This window comes from Coenobita brevimanus, chromosome 12 (assembly GCF_032717465.1).
Source record: "Coenobita brevimanus isolate Jiangsu-jjx chromosome 12, ASM3271746v2, whole genome shotgun sequence".
Classification (NCBI taxonomy): Eukaryota; Metazoa; Arthropoda; class Malacostraca; order Decapoda; family Coenobitidae; genus Coenobita; species Coenobita brevimanus.
In genome coordinates, this window is record NC_136965.1 from 12,208,118 (window position 1) to 12,225,959 (window position 17,842).

Below are 17,842 nucleotides of genomic sequence, written 5' to 3' on the forward strand. Positions count from 1 at the left end.
TAGAAAACCAGATATAAAAGCTCGATTGGCATATCACCTCTAATATTAAGTTAAAAATTTTATTGCTACAAAAACTTTCTCTTAAAATTAGCTATCTTTTTTTCGGGATGATTATTTATAGATCTAATTTTGAAAACCTATTATACACAAGATACAATTTTTTATATTTACTTTTAAGAATTTTAAGTGTTATTTCTACTTTCTTTCACAATACTTTTTACTTTCACTATATTTATATTTCGATAAAATCTACTATCCAGAAAAATGAAAAATTAGTTTTCTTATAACGTTAACGTTCTTATAACAAAAGTAAGATTGCTGATTTCAAGATAACCTAGACCATAGGTACTCTTCTTGGTGTAAACGAGCTGCTTATTTCAAGCTCTATCTTGCTTTCCAGGTACATTTTCCAGTACACCTACTATGTTACGACTTATCTCATCTTAGGTTAATGAAAGCTTTTTTTTCTAGTCACTGGAGACCATTTCAAGTAATTTCTAGTCACTGGAGACCATTTAGCTATAATTTATAAGAGTTATGTGCGCTCTCAGCTTGAATATTGCTCACCCTTGTGGAATGGATGTGTAGAGGTTGCATTAAAATAACTAGACAAAATTCTGAACAAAGCTGTTGGAATTATTAATAACCCTGCCATTACAAATAAACTACCTTCCCTACAAGTGAGAAGGAATGTTGCCTCCCTTGCATTATTTTACAGATATTTTTATGACAAATGCTCAGACGAAGTTGCGTTCATTGTGCCACCTCTCCATGCCTTCTCTCGTGCTACACGGGAATCTGGCAGCGCTCATGATTGGAATGTAACTCAGCCATATTTCAGAACATCTGCCTATCAGAATTCTTTCATGCCCCAAACTGCATCTCTCTGGAACTCGCTTCCTCAGAGTTGTTTCCCTAAAATCTTCAACCTATAGCTGTTCAAGTCTAACTGTTCCAGATGGTTTATGAACAGAGGACGCCAGTAATCTGGTGTATGGTTTAGTTTTTTTTTTTTTATTTGTTTTTCCTTCCCCTGTTCTGTTGTTAAAAAAAAGTAGAGATCAGTGTAATATATATCTAATCCCATATAGTTCATAAAGTCTCTCCTGAAATTAATATAGTCTTATAGAGATCACAAGAATAAAATAACGAGTAAATCGCATTTGGGGATTAATTTCATCATGTGTGCTAGCCTGGGAAACCTTAAATGTCAAGTGGAAAGATTTAGGTGACGCGGGATGTCGGGTGGGACGGCTGCAGGGAAGAGACACCACCCTTTCATTATCACTCCCCAGCACATCCACACTCACACCCACACCCACAGCTGTCACAGAAGCTGGGGAAACTCTCCATCTTCCCTTACACAACACGACCCCTACTTTCTTAAAACACTTACTGTACTACTCTAAAAACTTAGCACCATTTTTCTATCACTATTAAAATTTCGCCGTTATTACCATGAAGGCTGTGGAGACGGAAAATGTTACATGAAGTATTTTTTCTATGGCAGCAATGTTAAACACACACACACACACACACACACACACACACACACACCTATCTATCTATCAATCTGGCACTCAGTAAAGTCTTCCAGAGCTGCTGTCTTTCTCTCCGTGGAAGTCTATTGTGTCATAGACCAGCACGCACTGGCACAAGACGATTGCTATTCACATCTCTACAAATTAATAGTGTAGCGTTGTTTCATGACAGATAGGACAAAATCATCATCATCATCATCATCATCATCGTAGTCTTCGTCGTCGTCCAAACTCATTTGCCTACCACATAATTCTAAGCAGGCTCTCTTTCTGTCTGTCTGTCTGTCTGTCTGTCTGTCTGTCTCTCTCATTCTGTGCAATTAGAGGCTGAGAGTGAAAATACTGATTTCATTAACCCTCTCATGATGGAATCAGCTCATTGACTGTGCAGGTGAGTGAGTCTCTGGAGCCTGAGATTAAAATTCCTCATAATTTCTCCCCTGATGCCTACCTGATCGATACACCTGGTTCATTTCCGGCTCGTTTTCCTATTATTGAACCGGGACTTTTTTTTTCTAATGCTTGCAATTGTTAGTTACCTTGATTGTGGTGATTGTTAGTGGTGGTTGCGTGTGTGTGTGTGTGTGTGTGTGTGTGTGTGTGTGTGTGTGTGTGTGTGTGTGTGTGTGTGTGTGTGTGTGTGTGCGTGCGCTCGCTAAGGAGAGGAAATCCCTCTTCAGAATCTTACAGCATAAAAACAATCTTAAAGCTATATTGTTTACTTTAGTGTTTTCACCCGACTGTGTTATTGAAAGGAATGATGCGTCTCAACCACCCAGAGCTCAACAGGCTCCAGTGAAAGTTTCACTTGTATATGAGAATAAATGTAAAGATCTTGCTTTCTTATATCGGTCGGCAGCTTCAGCATTATTGGTAAGATAATGTTGACCTAAACTTCTATCGACTTTTGTTGTATAAACTTTTATATTCATTCATTATGTTCGTGCTCCGCTACCTTTTTCACCCTCAGAAGCGTACAGGTCCGGGAGTTGGCTACTTAGTCACGACATTTGAGGCAAGGGTGACCAGCCTCATTCTTCTCTGAGTGGAAGTATGTGAGCAATAAACCCCAACCACCCCTTAAATGGAAACCTTTTACAGGCTCATCTGCTTTATATATATATATATATATATATATATATATATATATATATATATATATATATATATATATATATATATATTGTTACATACCCTATGATTTCATCATCCTTTGTGTAATTTTAACGCACAGTATCCTGCATGTTTGATCACGAGCGTGTTCTGCCTCAGTCCCCCCTTCTACCGTTATAGTAGAGTAAGTCGTTCTTTCTTTTGTTCAGAGCAGGATTGTCAACTCTTTGTCCCCATGGCTTCATTTGCACGTCCTTCTTACAAGTTGTATCAAGCTCTGCTGGCCCCTATATAATTAGCTCAGTCTCTGCATTATTGCCACTTAGATCTGTTCCTCATTTTGCTCACATCTCTGTCCTCCCCTGTACCGTTATTATTATTGAGCGCTCAGGAAGTCTCCAACCATCTAGCAGGTGTGTGTAGTTTGAGTATAACTGTTGTTGCATTTTTTCTTGTACTGTGTAGCATGACGTTGATTCTTGGGCCTAGTAAGATTTTTGTAATTTATGTAAAGGTTCTTATTGTCAGCCATCATTAATAATATTTTGTATCTGTGATAATATATCTGGCATTCACTGAGTATTATCTGGTATCTCATTTTAACAGGGCTGACTTAGATAAATTTACTCATGCTAATATCGTGTTAATAGAGGCTATTGCAGTTAACCATATATTTAACCTGTTTTTTGCCATTACATTATCCTTATGAGTCCTGAATGTTTTGTTGTTAGTTTCAGCATTAAACTTTAACTTGTAATTTTACCTAACTCTTTTATTTTGAACCTGGACTTTTACGGGACAGTAGTGATTATTAGTATTCTCACTTAAAGTGTACATTATCTTTCTCTGTTCCGTAACCTAAATTTGGCGACCTCATATCAGGATATTCAGGATATTATCATAAGGATATTGCTTGATATTTTGTGACTGTGATTTATTCATGATGTCTACTATTACTACACTTGATGAAGCCAAAGATTTTTTGTCAAATGTGCAAACAGTGTGTGATATAGAAAACAGAACAAAGAATGAACTTAAGCTTGTTGCTCAACATTTGGGAATTGCAGTTCACTCTCATCATTCTAAAGATCAAATTGTTGGCATGATTAATAAAAGCTTGTTTAATGTAACTCCTCCAAATGAGCAAACGCAGATTGAATTAGCTAAGTTACAGCTAGCCCTGCAGGAGGCTCGTGTTAAGGAGGCTGAATTTCAAGCACGTGCTAAGGAGGCTGAGTCTCAGACTAAGGAGGCGGAGTCTCAGGCTCGTATTCAGGAGGCACAGATTCAGGCACAAATTGAACTTGCAAGGATTCAGGCAGACCATGAGTATCGCATGAAACAAGGTGGAACTGGATCATCTAGCTCTGATGATTTTGATGTGGCTAAAAATGTTAAACTTGTCCCTCCTTTTAATGAATCTGATTTAACAGAGTATTTTCAGTTGTTTGAGAGGGTAGCTACAGGTTTTAATTGGCCCAAAAAGTATTGGCCAGTACTCCTTCAAACTGTTCTCACCGGTAAAGCTCAAGTAACTTATGCATCTTTGCCTCAGGATCAATCTGATAATTATGATGTAGTTAAGAGCTTGATTCTTAAGGCCAATGAGCTTGTTCCCGAAGCCTATAGAGTAAAATTTAGGACAACTTATAAGCAAGATAAGCAATCCCATGTTGAGTATGTAAAAATCAAAGAAGATCTGTTAGAGCAGTGGTTAAATTCTAAGAATGTGGATTCTGATTTTGACAAATTTAAGCAGATGATTTTGCTGGAGGACTTCAAAAGGTGTATAAATAAAGATGTAAGCCTATATCTTGATGAGAAAAGAATAGATAATTTGTCTGATGCTGCAGTTTTAGCTGATGAATATGTTCTCACTACAAGAGATATTCTAGAGAAAAAAGGAAAGCTGAGAGTAAGTACGTTGCCTCTACTCAGAGTACAGGTAACAGGAAAGAGAATAAAGATGATGTTTCTCAGGAAGTAAATACCAGCTTCACCTCTAGATTTCAGAAAAGTAAATGTACTTATTGTAGTAAGCTTGGTCATACTATGGAGAAATGTTTCAGGAGACAGCGTGATGTGAACAAAAAGGAGTCTTTCAATATTCAGTCAATTGGTCTAGTGTCCACTCTTGAGAGTTCCCAGAATGCTTTAACTGAGTTAACTGAACCTGCTTTGAGGGGTAACTTAAATTCTCATGATGGAGCTCCTCTTTTGAGCAGTAACGTGGGTGACACCCTCAAGAGTTCATGTGCTAATTTCCTGTCTGATGGTTTTGTCAGTCCTCTGGACAGTAATGACAGGAAATCAGTTAAAATATATCGTGATACAGGTGCTTGCCAATCCCTTATGCTGACCAGTTTTCTAGGCTCTAATGTTAATTCCTCTGATGAAACTGTAATCTTACAAGGTGTAGGGAATAATTACTTCTCTGTCCCTCTGTGCAGAGTGAATTTAGAGTCTGGTTTTGTTAATGGTTCCGTTATGGTTGGGTTGGTTGAGATACTCCCAATGTCAGGTGTAACTTTCTTACTTGGAAATGATATTGGTGGAAGTCAAGTGTGTCCTGCTTCTCAGTTGTCTAGTGAGCCAGTGGCTGCGACCCAGGATTGTGATGTCCCTGATGTGTTCCCTGCATGTGCTGTCACTAGGGCTAAGTCTAAAGTTACTGGTGATTTAGAGGATAATGATGATGATGATGTCATCCTAGCTGACACTTTTCTTGCTAATTTGGACCACTCACCAGATGAGGCAGTACCCCGTAGTGTTGATAATTTGTCTCGTCAAGAGTTGGTTGAGTTTCAGGTTGCTGACCCTGAGTTGAAAGGTCTAGCTAACTCTGCTTGTAGTGAGGTAGAGTCAGCTGGTGCTTCTACTTGTTATTATATAAAGTCAGGAGTACTTATGAGGAAGTGGAGACCCCCAACAGCATCAGCCGACTGTGAATGGGAGGTTGTACATCAAGTTGTCATCCCTCGTGTTTGTAGGCAGGATATCATAAGAGTGGCTCATAATTCCAGTTTGGCAGGACACCTTGGAGTGAGGAAGACTGTGGTACGCATTTTGAAACACTTCTACTGGCCAGGTATCTTCAGGGATGTTTCCTGGTATTGTAAGTCTTGTCACACCTGTCAAGTTGTGGGGAAGTGTAATCAGACCGAAAAGGTTGCACCTCTAGTTCCCATTCCTCCTTTTGAGGCGCCATTCACCCGTGTGTTGGTGGATATTGTGGGCCCTCTTCCTAAGACTTCTTCAGGATTTTCTTATGTGTTGACCCTGATTGATATGGCTACTCGTTATCCTGAAGCCATTCCACTTAGAAATATCTCAGCAAAGAACGTGGTTAAGGAAATGCTAGGGTTCTTCACAAAGTTTGGTTTGCCCAAGGAGGTACAGTCAGACCGGGGAAGTAATTTCATGTCAAACGTTTTCAAGCAGTCTCTGAAAGAGTTGGGCATCACCCAGATCACGTCTTCAGCTTACCATCCCCAGACCCAAGGAGCGTTGGAGAGATATCATCAAACACTCAAATCGATGCTCAAGAAATACTGTTTGGAACATCAGAAACACTAGGATAAAGGTCTTCCATTCGTTGTGTTTGCTGCAAGAGAATCTCCAAATGAATCACTGGGCTTCTCACCTTTTGAACTACTGTTTGGCCATGAAGTAAGAGGACCCCTTAAGTTACTCAAGGAATGCTGGCTGTCGGAGGAAGATGACGTCAACCTGCTGGAGTATGTGATGTAGTTCAAAGAACGGCTGTCCACTGCTTTACAGCTGGCGAGAGAGAAATTAGGAGCTGCTCAGGAGAAGATGAAGACTTGGTATGATAAGAAGTCCAGGTTACGCCACTTTTAGCCAGGAGATCAGGTTTTGATTCTGCTACCAGTTCATGGGAAACCTCTTCAAGCCAAGTTTAGTGGTCCTTATTTCGTGGAGAAGAAACTCAGTGATGTCAACTATGTCATCGCCACACCAGATCGTAGAAAGAATAAGCAACTTTGTCACATCAACATGCTAAAGTTATATCACAGGCGGGACGAAAATAATCCAGTCTGCACTGTAGCTGTTCCACCCGAGTCTGCAAGTGAAGCTCTCCCATGCAGTATGAGCCTGAGTGATAGTTTGGGGAAGAATCCTGATATCATGAATAATCTCCAGACTAAGCTTTCTCATCTACCTCCCGAGGAAAGGCAGGAGTTTTCGGCATTACTGCAGGAGTACCCGCAAGTGTTCCGTGCCACTCCAGGAAGAACCACTGTGTTGATGCATGATGTCGATGTTGGAGACGCAAAGCCAATTAAATTGCCTCCTTACCGTGTGAACCCAGTGAAAATTCCTCTCATCGAGAAGGAGCTTGGACCACAAGATGATTGAGCCCTGTCAGAGCGAGTGGAGTTCTCCTGTCACTAGTCCTAAAGCCAGGTGGGTCACAGCGGCTTTGCATCGACTACAGACGTGTTAATCAGATAACCAAAACAGACACTTACCCTCTCCCTCGTGTGGAAGATTGCATAGACAAGATCGGAAAGGCTATGTACATAAGTAAGTTTGATTTGTTAAAGGGATACTGGCAAGTACCTATGACTGAACGTGCTAGGGAGATCTCATGTTTTGTAACACTAGGAAAGACTTTTGCATGTTCTGTAATGCCATATGGTATGAAGAATGCACCAGCCACATTTCAGAAGCTCATGAATGTTGTAACAGAGGGTTTGGCAGGGTGTGTTGTTTATATTGATGATGTATTAATCTTCAGTGACAACTGGAAAGATCACCTATGCTATGTCAGTAAATTTCTTGAGCGTTTGGTTCATGCTAATCTTGTAGTTAATTTATCAAAGTGTGAGTTTGGTCAAGCTAAAGTTCAGTACCTTGGGTATGTAATTGGTGATGGACATGTTGCACCACCAGGAGCTAAGGTTCAGGTTATAAGTGATCTTCCCAGACCTAAAAGTAGGAAAGAGCTACAAAGATTATTTGGAATGGTAGGTTATTACAGGAGATTTGTTCTTAACTTTTCTATTCTTGTATCACCACTTACAGACCTACTGAAAAAGGGAGTTAAATTTGTCTGGACCGATAACTGTGAATCCTCTTTCAGCAAACTTAAAGCTATCCTATTAAGTTAGCCAGTGCTCGCTACTCCAAATTTTGCTAAGCCTTTTAAGATGGCTGTTGACGCAAGTGAAACAGGAGCTGGGGCTGTTTTGCTGCAAGAAGATGATCAGGGTATTGAACACCCTGTATCTTGTTACAGTAAGAAGTTCACTCCACCTCAAAAGAACTACTCAACTATTGAGAAAGAGCTTTTGGCCTTGATTTTGGGTTTAAAGCATTTTTCATTTTATTTGTGTTCTGGTTTTGACCACATAGTCATTTATACCGATCATAACCCACTGAAATTCCTCAGTAAGTTTAAAGATAAAAATCAGAGATTGACAAGATGGAGTCTACTTCTTCAGGAGTATTCATTAGACATACAACATGTCAAGGGGAAAGAAAATGTTATTGCAGATTGCTTATCTAGACTTTAGACAGATTGTTTTAGAGTAATAAGAAATTTCCTTTGTAAATTTCTTTTTCTTTGTGGGGAGGTGTTACATAGCCAATGATTTCATCATCCTTTGTGTAATTTTAACGCACAGAATCCTGCATGTTTGATCACGAGCGTGTTCTGCCTCAGTCCCCCCTTCTACCGCTATAGTAGAGTAAGTCGTTCTTTCTGTTGTTCAGAGCAGGATTGTCAACTCTTTGTCCCCTATGGCTTCATTTGCGCGTCCTTCTTACAAGTTGTATCAAGCTCTGCTGGCCCCTATATAATGAGCTCAGTCTCTGCATTATTGCCACTTAGATCTGCTCCTCATTTTGCTCACATCTCTGTCCTCCCCTGCACAGTTATTATTATTGAGTGCTCAGGAAGTCTCCAACCATCTAGCAGGTGTGTGTAGTTTGAGTATAACTGTTGTTGCATTTTTTCTTGTACTGTGTAGCGTGAGGTTGATTCTTGGGCCTAGTAAGATTTTTGTAATTTATGTAAAGGTTCTTATTGTCAGCCATCATTAATAATATTTTATATGTGTGATTATATATCTGGCATTCACTGAGTATTATCTGGTATCTCATTTTAACAGGGCTGACTTAGATAAATTTACTCATGCTAATTTCGTGTTAATAGAGGCTATTGCAGTTAACCATATATTTAACCTGTTTTTTGCCATTACATTATCCTTATGAGTCCTGAATGTTTTGTTGTTAGTTTCAGCATTAAACTTTAACTTGTAATTTTACCTAACTCTTTTATTTTGAACCTGGACCTTTACGAGACAGTAGTGATTATTAGTATTCTCACTTAAAGTGTACATTATCTTTCTCTGTTCCGTAACAATAGATAGATAGATAGATAGATATAGATATAGATATAGATAATGAATGGAGGAAGGAAAAACAAAGGGGGAAAAATAAGTCCATGTGCCTAAAGGCATCCTCCATTCATAAATATTTATAACAACTAGATTTGAATTGAAGTGGTTTAAATGTTTGTGGGAAACAACTCCCAGGAAGTGAATTCCAGAGAGTAGTAGTTCTGTGGATAAATGAATTTTGATAAGCAGAGGTTCTGCATTGCGGGGGAGAGAGTGTGAATTCATGGACGCTTCCAGCTGCCCGAGTATTTTGAAAGAAAATGTGAAGGGGAGGCACAATTGAAGCTAGTTCGTCAGAGCACTTACGGTAAAAATATCTATAAAATAATGCTAAAGAAGCAACATCTCTACGTACTGATAATGAAGGAAGGTTCTGCGTCATGGCAGGATTATTGATTAATCTAATGGCTTTATTTTAATTTTGTCCAACTGCCTCAATGCAACCGCTCCACATCCACTCCACAGTGGTGAACAGTATTCGATCTGAGAACGCACATGACTTTTGTACACTGTGGCCATATGCTCGTCAGTGCAGAACTCACGAACTCTGTACATAAGTCCCAATTTTTTGGAAGCATTTTTAGCAAGGGATTTAACATAAGCTGTCCAGCTTAGGCTGGGGTTTTGAGTAACACCTAGGATATCAGTTGCAGTGGATATGGGAATATTGACATCATTAAAATTATGTGAGAGTCTGAGGGATTCTGTCTGTTGGAAAAATTGATGTACTTAGTTTTCTGAGCATTAAATGAGAGCAGATTTGTTTGTCCCCATTGATTAATTTTAGAAAGGTCCTGGTTCAGAGAAATAGCTGTGTTTATTTGGGAATTTATAATATCAAAATGTGTAAAGGAAGTACTAGATGTGAAAGAACTATGAAGGGTTGAGTAATCAGCATAAGAGTGTATTGGGTTGTGAGTGACAGATAGGAGGTCATTTATATGAATGAGAAAGAGGGTTGGCGCCAAAACTGATCCCTGAGGTACGCCAGCACTTATGGAATGAAACTAAGAATAAATACCATCTACCATGACCCGTATTTTTCTATTGTGAAGGTAAGAAGAAAATAGAGGAACCAGTGATGCAAGGCCATAGAGCGACATCTTAGACAATAAGGCCCGGTGTCATACTCTATCATATGCTTTTGATATATCTAGTGCTATTGTGTGTGTTTCACCGTGTTAGTCTATTGTTTTGTTAATCTGATGGGTAAGAAGGCAAAGAATGTCTACAGTTGAACGTTCTTGTCTAAATCCATACTGCAGATCATTGATTAATTTATTGATTTCTAGATGCTTGATTATGTGTTTGTTAATTAGTGTCTCAAAAACTTTACCGAAAATGGAAGTTATTGCAACTGGTCTATAGTTTGATGGATCCGAAGTTGCCCCCTTTTTAAGGAACAGGATGGATATTTGATTCTTTCCAATAGACTGGAAAACTTCAGGTACGGATGCATAAGCGGAAAAATTTTGCCAGTACAGGAGCCAACACTAAGGAGCAATTTCTAAGTACTATTGAAGGAATTTCATCGGGACCAGTAGCTTTGTCTGTTGAGAGATTCTGTAATACAGCTTGGACGTATCTGGTGTGAATCATGTAAGGTGGTATTTGAGGGGAATCAAAATCAAGTACAGGAATATTGTGATTTTCTATATTTAGAGTTGAGTTTCTTGAAAAAATGTCAACAAGAAGTTTGGCTTTTCCACGTGGTTCACTTACTAGATTTCCATTGGGAGACTGTAACGGTGGAATGGAAGAGGTGGTAGTGAAGTTAGTTTTGAATGAATAAAGGGTTGACCAGAATATTTTGTTATCATTTGGGTTGTTTAGTAGTTTGTTAGCCTGTCTATGCAGAAAGATTGATTTAGAAAGATTGATGATAGTTTTAGCATGGTTTCTGATATTTCTATAATAGTTAAAGGCTTCTTTGGTTTTGGTCCTTGTATAAGTGTTATAGGCCACTGTTTTATGTTCTGTTACTCTAGCACAATTGTGGTCAAACTATTTAGGAGAATTACATATTTTTCTGTAAGTATGATGGGGAATGAATGTTTCCATGCCGACTTTGATGAAGTTCTGTATGTGGCCCAATGTGAAATATGCATCATGGAAGAAAAAGGAGGTCCAAGGAATATCCAGTAGATAATTTTGAAGTCCCTTCCAGTCTGCCCTGTCGTAGTGCCATTTAGTCATCACGACCTGTTCAGAGCAGCAGGGTGTGATAGGTGTGATAATGGTGGCTTGAATCAGACAAAGATCCGAGCATCCGAGGGGGGAATTCACTTCGACACTATAATTATCTGAACTGATTGTTAGAAACAAGTCCAGTAGGTGGGGATTTTGATCGGGGTTGTCTGGTACACGGGTGGGTTGACTGACTAACTGGGTGAGATTAAATGAGTTGCAAATAGCTCACATTCAAGACCAGAGTCGTCATTGCTGGCTGAATAAGTGAGCCATTCAACATTATGGACATTAAAATCACCCAGAACAGTAATTTCTGATGCAGTATTAATGTTGAGGACACTTAGTTGTGAAGACAGAGAGTCAAATAAACTCGGCTCTGAAGGAGCATTAGGGAAACGATAAGCACAACAGAAATAATTAATTTTACCAAAAGAATTTAATTTGTATATGGAATAGTCGAAATAAGGAAAATTAAATTTAGTAATCTCATCCAGGGCAATTTCTGATTTAGCAAGGCAACATACGCCTCCTTTGGGTCTGAAATTTTGAATCAAGATATAACAAGGAAAATTAAATCTAGGTAAAGCAGAGGTGGAGCTTACTTGTGTGTCTGTCTCAAATAGCAGATCAGGGGATTCAAACTGGAGGAAATTTTGAACAGAGTTGATGTTGGACTGAAGTCCCCTAATATTGCAAAAGAAAATTTTACTGCACTGACGAGCAGATTTAGGGCGCCACAACACTGGAGGTGGCACAGTCGCTTGATGACGACCGGGAGGGCCCTGTGCAAACGACCCAGCCCTGCCGGTGGTGGTCACCCGAGAAACCATTGCACTAATTCCCAGTATAGCAGCAGCCTTGGTTCTTTTTATGGGGGGGAGAACAGGGATGTGTTGTGGAATATGTCTGATATGTAATGACAAGATTGGTGTTTTATGGTGAGAGGATAGCTGGTTTAAGGCAATGTGATATAATGAGGATGTGTGCTGTGTAAAGAGGGCAGCCAGATGCCCTCTGATTTTTGAGGCAGAAAGATGTGTAACCAGCTACCAAGGCCTAGAAGAGAAAATGGAATCCAGGCTATTCCCTGAGTCTCCCGTTACCTTGGCGGTAGTACTTCCCTGGGCGGGGCTGCCTACCCCTACAACTTGGAGTATCTTAACCCACTAGACCAACGTTTCTTAACCCGAGGTGCTAGCATCCCAGGGGGTGCTGAAGTCAATTTTAGAGGGTCCTGGAAAATGCAACATATAATGGTTTTGCTTAGTAATGGCATCGTTGATAATTTATTTCTGGAGAATGTTTAAAATAAATTGTCAAGGAGTACTTCACTTTGCTTTATCCTTGTAGTAGTGTAGTAACTGCAGCAGTGTAGCAACTGTAGTCCAAGTAACCAGGTGTAAGGGGGTGCTGGACTGTGTGACCTTACTGCAGGGGACGCTGGGGTCGGAAAAGGTTAAGAAACGCTGCACTAGACCATTAGGCGTCATTTGGTTATATGGTTACAACCCAGCGTAGTAAAACGGTTTCCTGGGTTCCAGGAAACCATTTGGCTTGTCATTCAGTGCAGAATCACCTGAAGGTAGCTCTACATCGAGTGACTGGATGATGGTCTTCCCCATCCACCACATAAACTTTCAATTTCTTAAAAACACAGTCAGACAGCAGGAAACATTAGAGTTTTTTTGTTATTTCTGTGCTATTCCCAGGTGTCAGTGTTGACGTGGTACGCCAGTAAGTATCTGAAAATGTCTGTGTGGTACCCGTGCCATCAGTGCCTGTCCATATCATACTCATTAGTGCACATGCACCCCTCTCTTTTACACATACCTTGTTTTCCTTACATCCTCGTCACTCTCCTCCTCCCTCACCTCTCCACTTCTCCCTCACCCCCTTCTCCACTTCTTCTCCCTGACCTCCTCTCCACCTCTTACCCTTTACCTTCCTTTTCTCTCCATTCTCTCAAGATATTAACTAACTAGTGTAAACCCTTCACAAGACTCACGAATTATAACGACAAGTAATCTGAAATCAAATATAAAATGCATGGAAATTGTTTAAGAAAGCCAATAAATCAATCGAACCCACTGGTAGAGCATTCGAATGTATATATCATCCTCACCTTGCATAACTCTCTAGTACGATCACACCAAGAGTACTGGTTCAAGTTCTGCCCACCTTCATCTTTTAAAGGTATGGAGAAATTTGAAAATACAGCAAGGAGAGGGAAAAATGATATCCTGTATAAGATATACATCATACGAGGGACGTATGGAGGAGCAGAATGTATTTACCTTAACTATGAGCACTCTGCGGGGGGATTTATTATCAATAATATATATATATATATATATATATATATATATATATATATATATATATATATATATATATATAATAAACTTTCAAAGGACAAAGCAATATGCCTGTTGAAAAATACTTCACAATAGATCTGTCGAATTATTCTTGAGATAATAAATTTAAAAAGGGTTGGCATGCGTATCCAGTCACCTCAAGCCGATCATTCCTTCAGTAGAGTTATTGATATACAGGAGTTCCCTCCTAATGTAGTTTGGATACGTATTTTTTCGTCTAATTCCGAGCAAGGCATATGCACTTCAGTTAATACTTTACTGAATTCTAATGTCTAACAGTTATTGTTGTTGCTGCTGCTCAACCCCGGTCATGCCTGACCCAGGTGACTCGTTGGCCGGCGGTTCACAACTGCCCCTATGGGGTCATCCCATAGGTTTCTTACACGCATGATATGTTTGCGTCTTACTGTGGCGTGTATTATGCAGTGCTCCATAATGTGTTATGTTGTGTGGGTCTGTTCTACAGGAGGGGCATGTTTCATTTATGATTCAACCCAACACAATTCTAGCCTGGTAACTGAGGAGGGCTGGACAATGTCCTGATCTAAGCCTATAGAAAACGCGATCATCCCAGGCGGAATAAGCCCCGCCTTCCTGATGACGTCACAGCCAGCTTCAGCCAATCATGTCGTTTCACGCGCGAGCAGAGCGAAGGAGCCTTCAGATGTGACACAACAATACATTGTATTACAAGTTTCAAATTATATTGATTTATATTTACTTTCCTCAATCATCTCTTGATATCAACTACAACGATTTGTAATAACTATATAGGACTGGTAAACTTGACCGCTTACAGGTGATCGGAATTACTGATTTAGAGTCGGAGATTTTAATGACTTATATTTTTAATTTCCCTATTAACATCGTCTTTTTGAGTGTTAATATTATGAATTAAACTTTTTGCCTGTCCTATGAACGAACTTTATCAATCAGTTGGTTAATTCCTACAATATTCACTGTCTATGACTAAATATACTAAATGTCTTATTTTATACTTCTCTATCTTGTTTCTAGGTTCAACACACACACACACACACACACACATAATTTCTTGATGCTACAGTTTCATGATAATTTACATTCGATGTTGTACCCAATTATTTGTCCATGTCCTTTCTGTGTTGGTTGTTATATTATTGTGCGTTTAGTATAACACATTGTATGGCCTTACGTGCATCCTGTAATCTTCACATTGAATTCTTAAATATCAACACATACTTGTGGAACTAACATTCTGCTTTTCTGCACAATGTGCGCTTGATGAAATTAAAATCCCCCCCCCTTCCCCAGTGTGAGTTATGGCCCATTTTGCCGTCATTGCTTGACGTTGCCCAGGGTGCACCGCGAGGAGGCGGGCCACGTTTACACCCAATTTTTTTTTTTTTTTTTTTTTACATCAAAACTATATACACTGCCATGGATGTAATCTGGTCTTAATCTTCATCACTTTCGGCACTACTTTCATCAGATGATAGTAAATCAACTGTGAATGATTCACATAGGTGCTCATAAGCAACATCTTTTTTTCGATAATCTCCTTCAATTTTATGTACATGATCAATGCATTTTTGCCAATTTTCCTTCGTTACCTCTTCAATGGCTTGCCTGGTTATATTCTCAACATTTTTCATATTTTGATTGCTGTTGAAGTTCCGCTTACTGATTTTATCTTTTATTTGAGCCCAGATTAATTCAATTGGGTTGAACTGGCAGTAATACGGTGGCAGCCTCAAAATTCTGTGTCCTGCAGCAGAAGCGAGTTCATCAATTTCATATTGCTGAAATCTTTTCTTGTGTATCTTTACTATCTGTAGCAGTTCAGGTCTTGAGTGAGTGGGATCATGTTCGATGGAATTTTCTTGTAGCCACTTGATTATTTCGGGCTTCCGTGTCTGACTTGTGGGTGCTTTGTTAAGTTGCTTTGAATGGTAAGGGGCATTGTCCATCACTATTAGTGATTTAGATGGAATATTAGGAAGCAGTTGATGGAGGAACCAGTCTTTAAATGTGTCATGGTTCATAGAATCATGATAGTCTCCTTTATTCCCATGCTTTGACCTGAACATCAGAAGTGCACCTGGGACAAAGCCATCAGCTCCTCCTGCATGGACAATAATGAAACGTGCTCCTTTGCCACTTTTAAGTCTGGGTCCAGCTACACCATCCTTGGTTGTCCAGCATCGTTCAACGCTCGCATTTTGATTTACCCAGGTTTCATCCACAAAAATTTCAGGTCTTGGCTGGTCACTTCTTCTGTTCCTTTCTATTTCTCTAAGGTACTTGTTTCTTTCAGCAACGATGTCATCTCTTTCCATGAGTAAAGCTCTGCTGCTGTTGTGCTTCTTATACCTAAATCCAAGATCTTTGACGAGTATCCTTAGAGAAGTTTGTCCTCCAGCAAATGAAACTGGTGGCTCCTTCACTTTTTCGTGTAGAAGTTCCATGGTTGGTAGCTCACCTCTTTCGTAAAAGGCCAAGATTTCTCTTCTAATCACATCTCTGGCAAAGTCATCCACGGCATCAAATACAGGGCAAACTCTTTTCTGATATATTGGTGATGAAATTACTCCCGTTTCACTTAACCTTCCCTGACGTCTGATTCGGCTGACAGAACGGCAGCTGACTTGTGTAGCTTCTGCTGTCTTCTTCTCAACTTCTGCAATGTGGTCGTAATTCTCATGCATTCGGAAGTACTTAAAGACATTCAGTATAATATTTCTAGCTTGGCTACCAACCCTGGGAGGCCTAGAGGGTGTCTTGGGAGCTTGCGCATCTGCCATCTCCGTGCGCTAATGTGTCTCTTGAGTTTGACAGCCTGTGACAGGTGCAACGGACATCTGGTTAAACTCCCCGCCGAACATACATTGGATATGTCAGGCTAAATATTTGCTATCTCCAAATGTGGGCATAAATTTTGGCTCTTCCTTTTATCATTAAGCCTTCATAGTAGATTTATTGATTATAAATACCAATATTTTTTCAATAAAACTGACAGGCACTACTTGACGAGGGAAGTACCGAGAAATTAAAAATATAAGTCATTTAAAATCTCCGACTCTAAATCAGTAATTCCGATCACCTGTAAGCGGTCAAGTATACCAGTCCTATATAGTTATTACAAATCGTTGTAGTTGATATCAAGAGATGATTGAGGAAAGTAAATATAAATCAATATAATTTGAAACTTGTAATATAATGTATTGTTGTGTCACATCTGAAGGCTCCTTCGCTCTGCTCGCGCGGGAAACGACATGATTGGCTGAAGCTGGCTGTGACGTCATCAGGAAGGCGGGGCTTATTCCGCCTGGGATGATCACGAGAAGTTTAGTTAGGTGAACTCATTCAGCTCTGTTTAATAGAACACTAACCCCGGGTGATCCCCCCCCGACTCATATGACTTCATTGCCACTGTGTATGGTTCCTGTGCTCCCATGATTACGAGTCCTCCAGTGGCTTCATTTGCCAGCCAGTTATGGTAGAAGAAGGATACACCGTCGCTCTGCATGTAGGTCTCTTCTATAATCCATTGGTTCGGGCGTGCAAAGATCGAACAGCAAAGTGAACATCGGGTTTTTACCACAGCAGCAGGGAAATGGCAACTCCTTCAGTGGTGGTGGCCCAAAGGACCTGGGAGAACGTGGGAGGCTTTTGAAAGACATATGATGAATTGCCTTGTGTGTGTGATTTTTTTTGTGAAACTAGCAGATATTTCCCTACTTTTAGTCACTGTTTTTATTACTCATTATCCATAAAAAAGTTATTTGATTTTCAATCCTTTGTAATGTTAACTCAAAGTACAAAGCCTGAAGTTCAATCATCTACATTTATTTTGTTAAAGCACTGCACTTAGTATTTTTTTTTCCAATTTTCCAGTTTCGGGTGTGAGACACCCGGGGTTAGTAAATGTGTTACTAAAATGTAGGTCTAGTGTTCTAGGGTTAAAGATACCTCTGATGTCGGGAGCAAGTGGCTTGTACTATAATGTTCTGATCGAGGTGTTGTATTATCCAGTGCAAGAAACTGGGTAAGTAGGTGTTTCTTCATTGCTGTTGTTGGAGTGTCTTCATATGGGATCTTGTTGCAGAGGGTCTGGTAGTCTTTATATGGTGATGATATAATGTGTACAGTTGTATAGTGTGATTCTGTAGCCTAATATAGTGAGAGGGGTGTTGTGTGGTAGCACAGGCTGCCG

At 39.7% G+C, this 17,842-nt stretch overlaps 1 protein-coding gene across 1 annotated transcript; it reads right to left on the reverse strand.

Annotated features, from left to right (window-relative positions):
- Window positions 1-15,083: 15,083 nt before the first annotated feature.
- Window positions 15,084-16,430, reverse strand: LOC145412742 (uncharacterized). The gene has a single exon (XM_080282555.1). It carries the CDS (start codon window positions 16,428-16,430, stop codon window positions 15,084-15,086), a length of 1,347 nt encoding a protein of 448 aa, XP_080138681.1.
- Between the last annotated feature and the right edge of the window lie 1,412 nt (window positions 16,431-17,842).

Coding starts and splice junctions, on each gene's coding strand:
- LOC145412742 (XM_080282555.1), bottom strand. CDS start 16,430: ATGGCAGATGCGCAAGCTCCCAAGACACCCTCTAGGCCTCCCAGGGTT.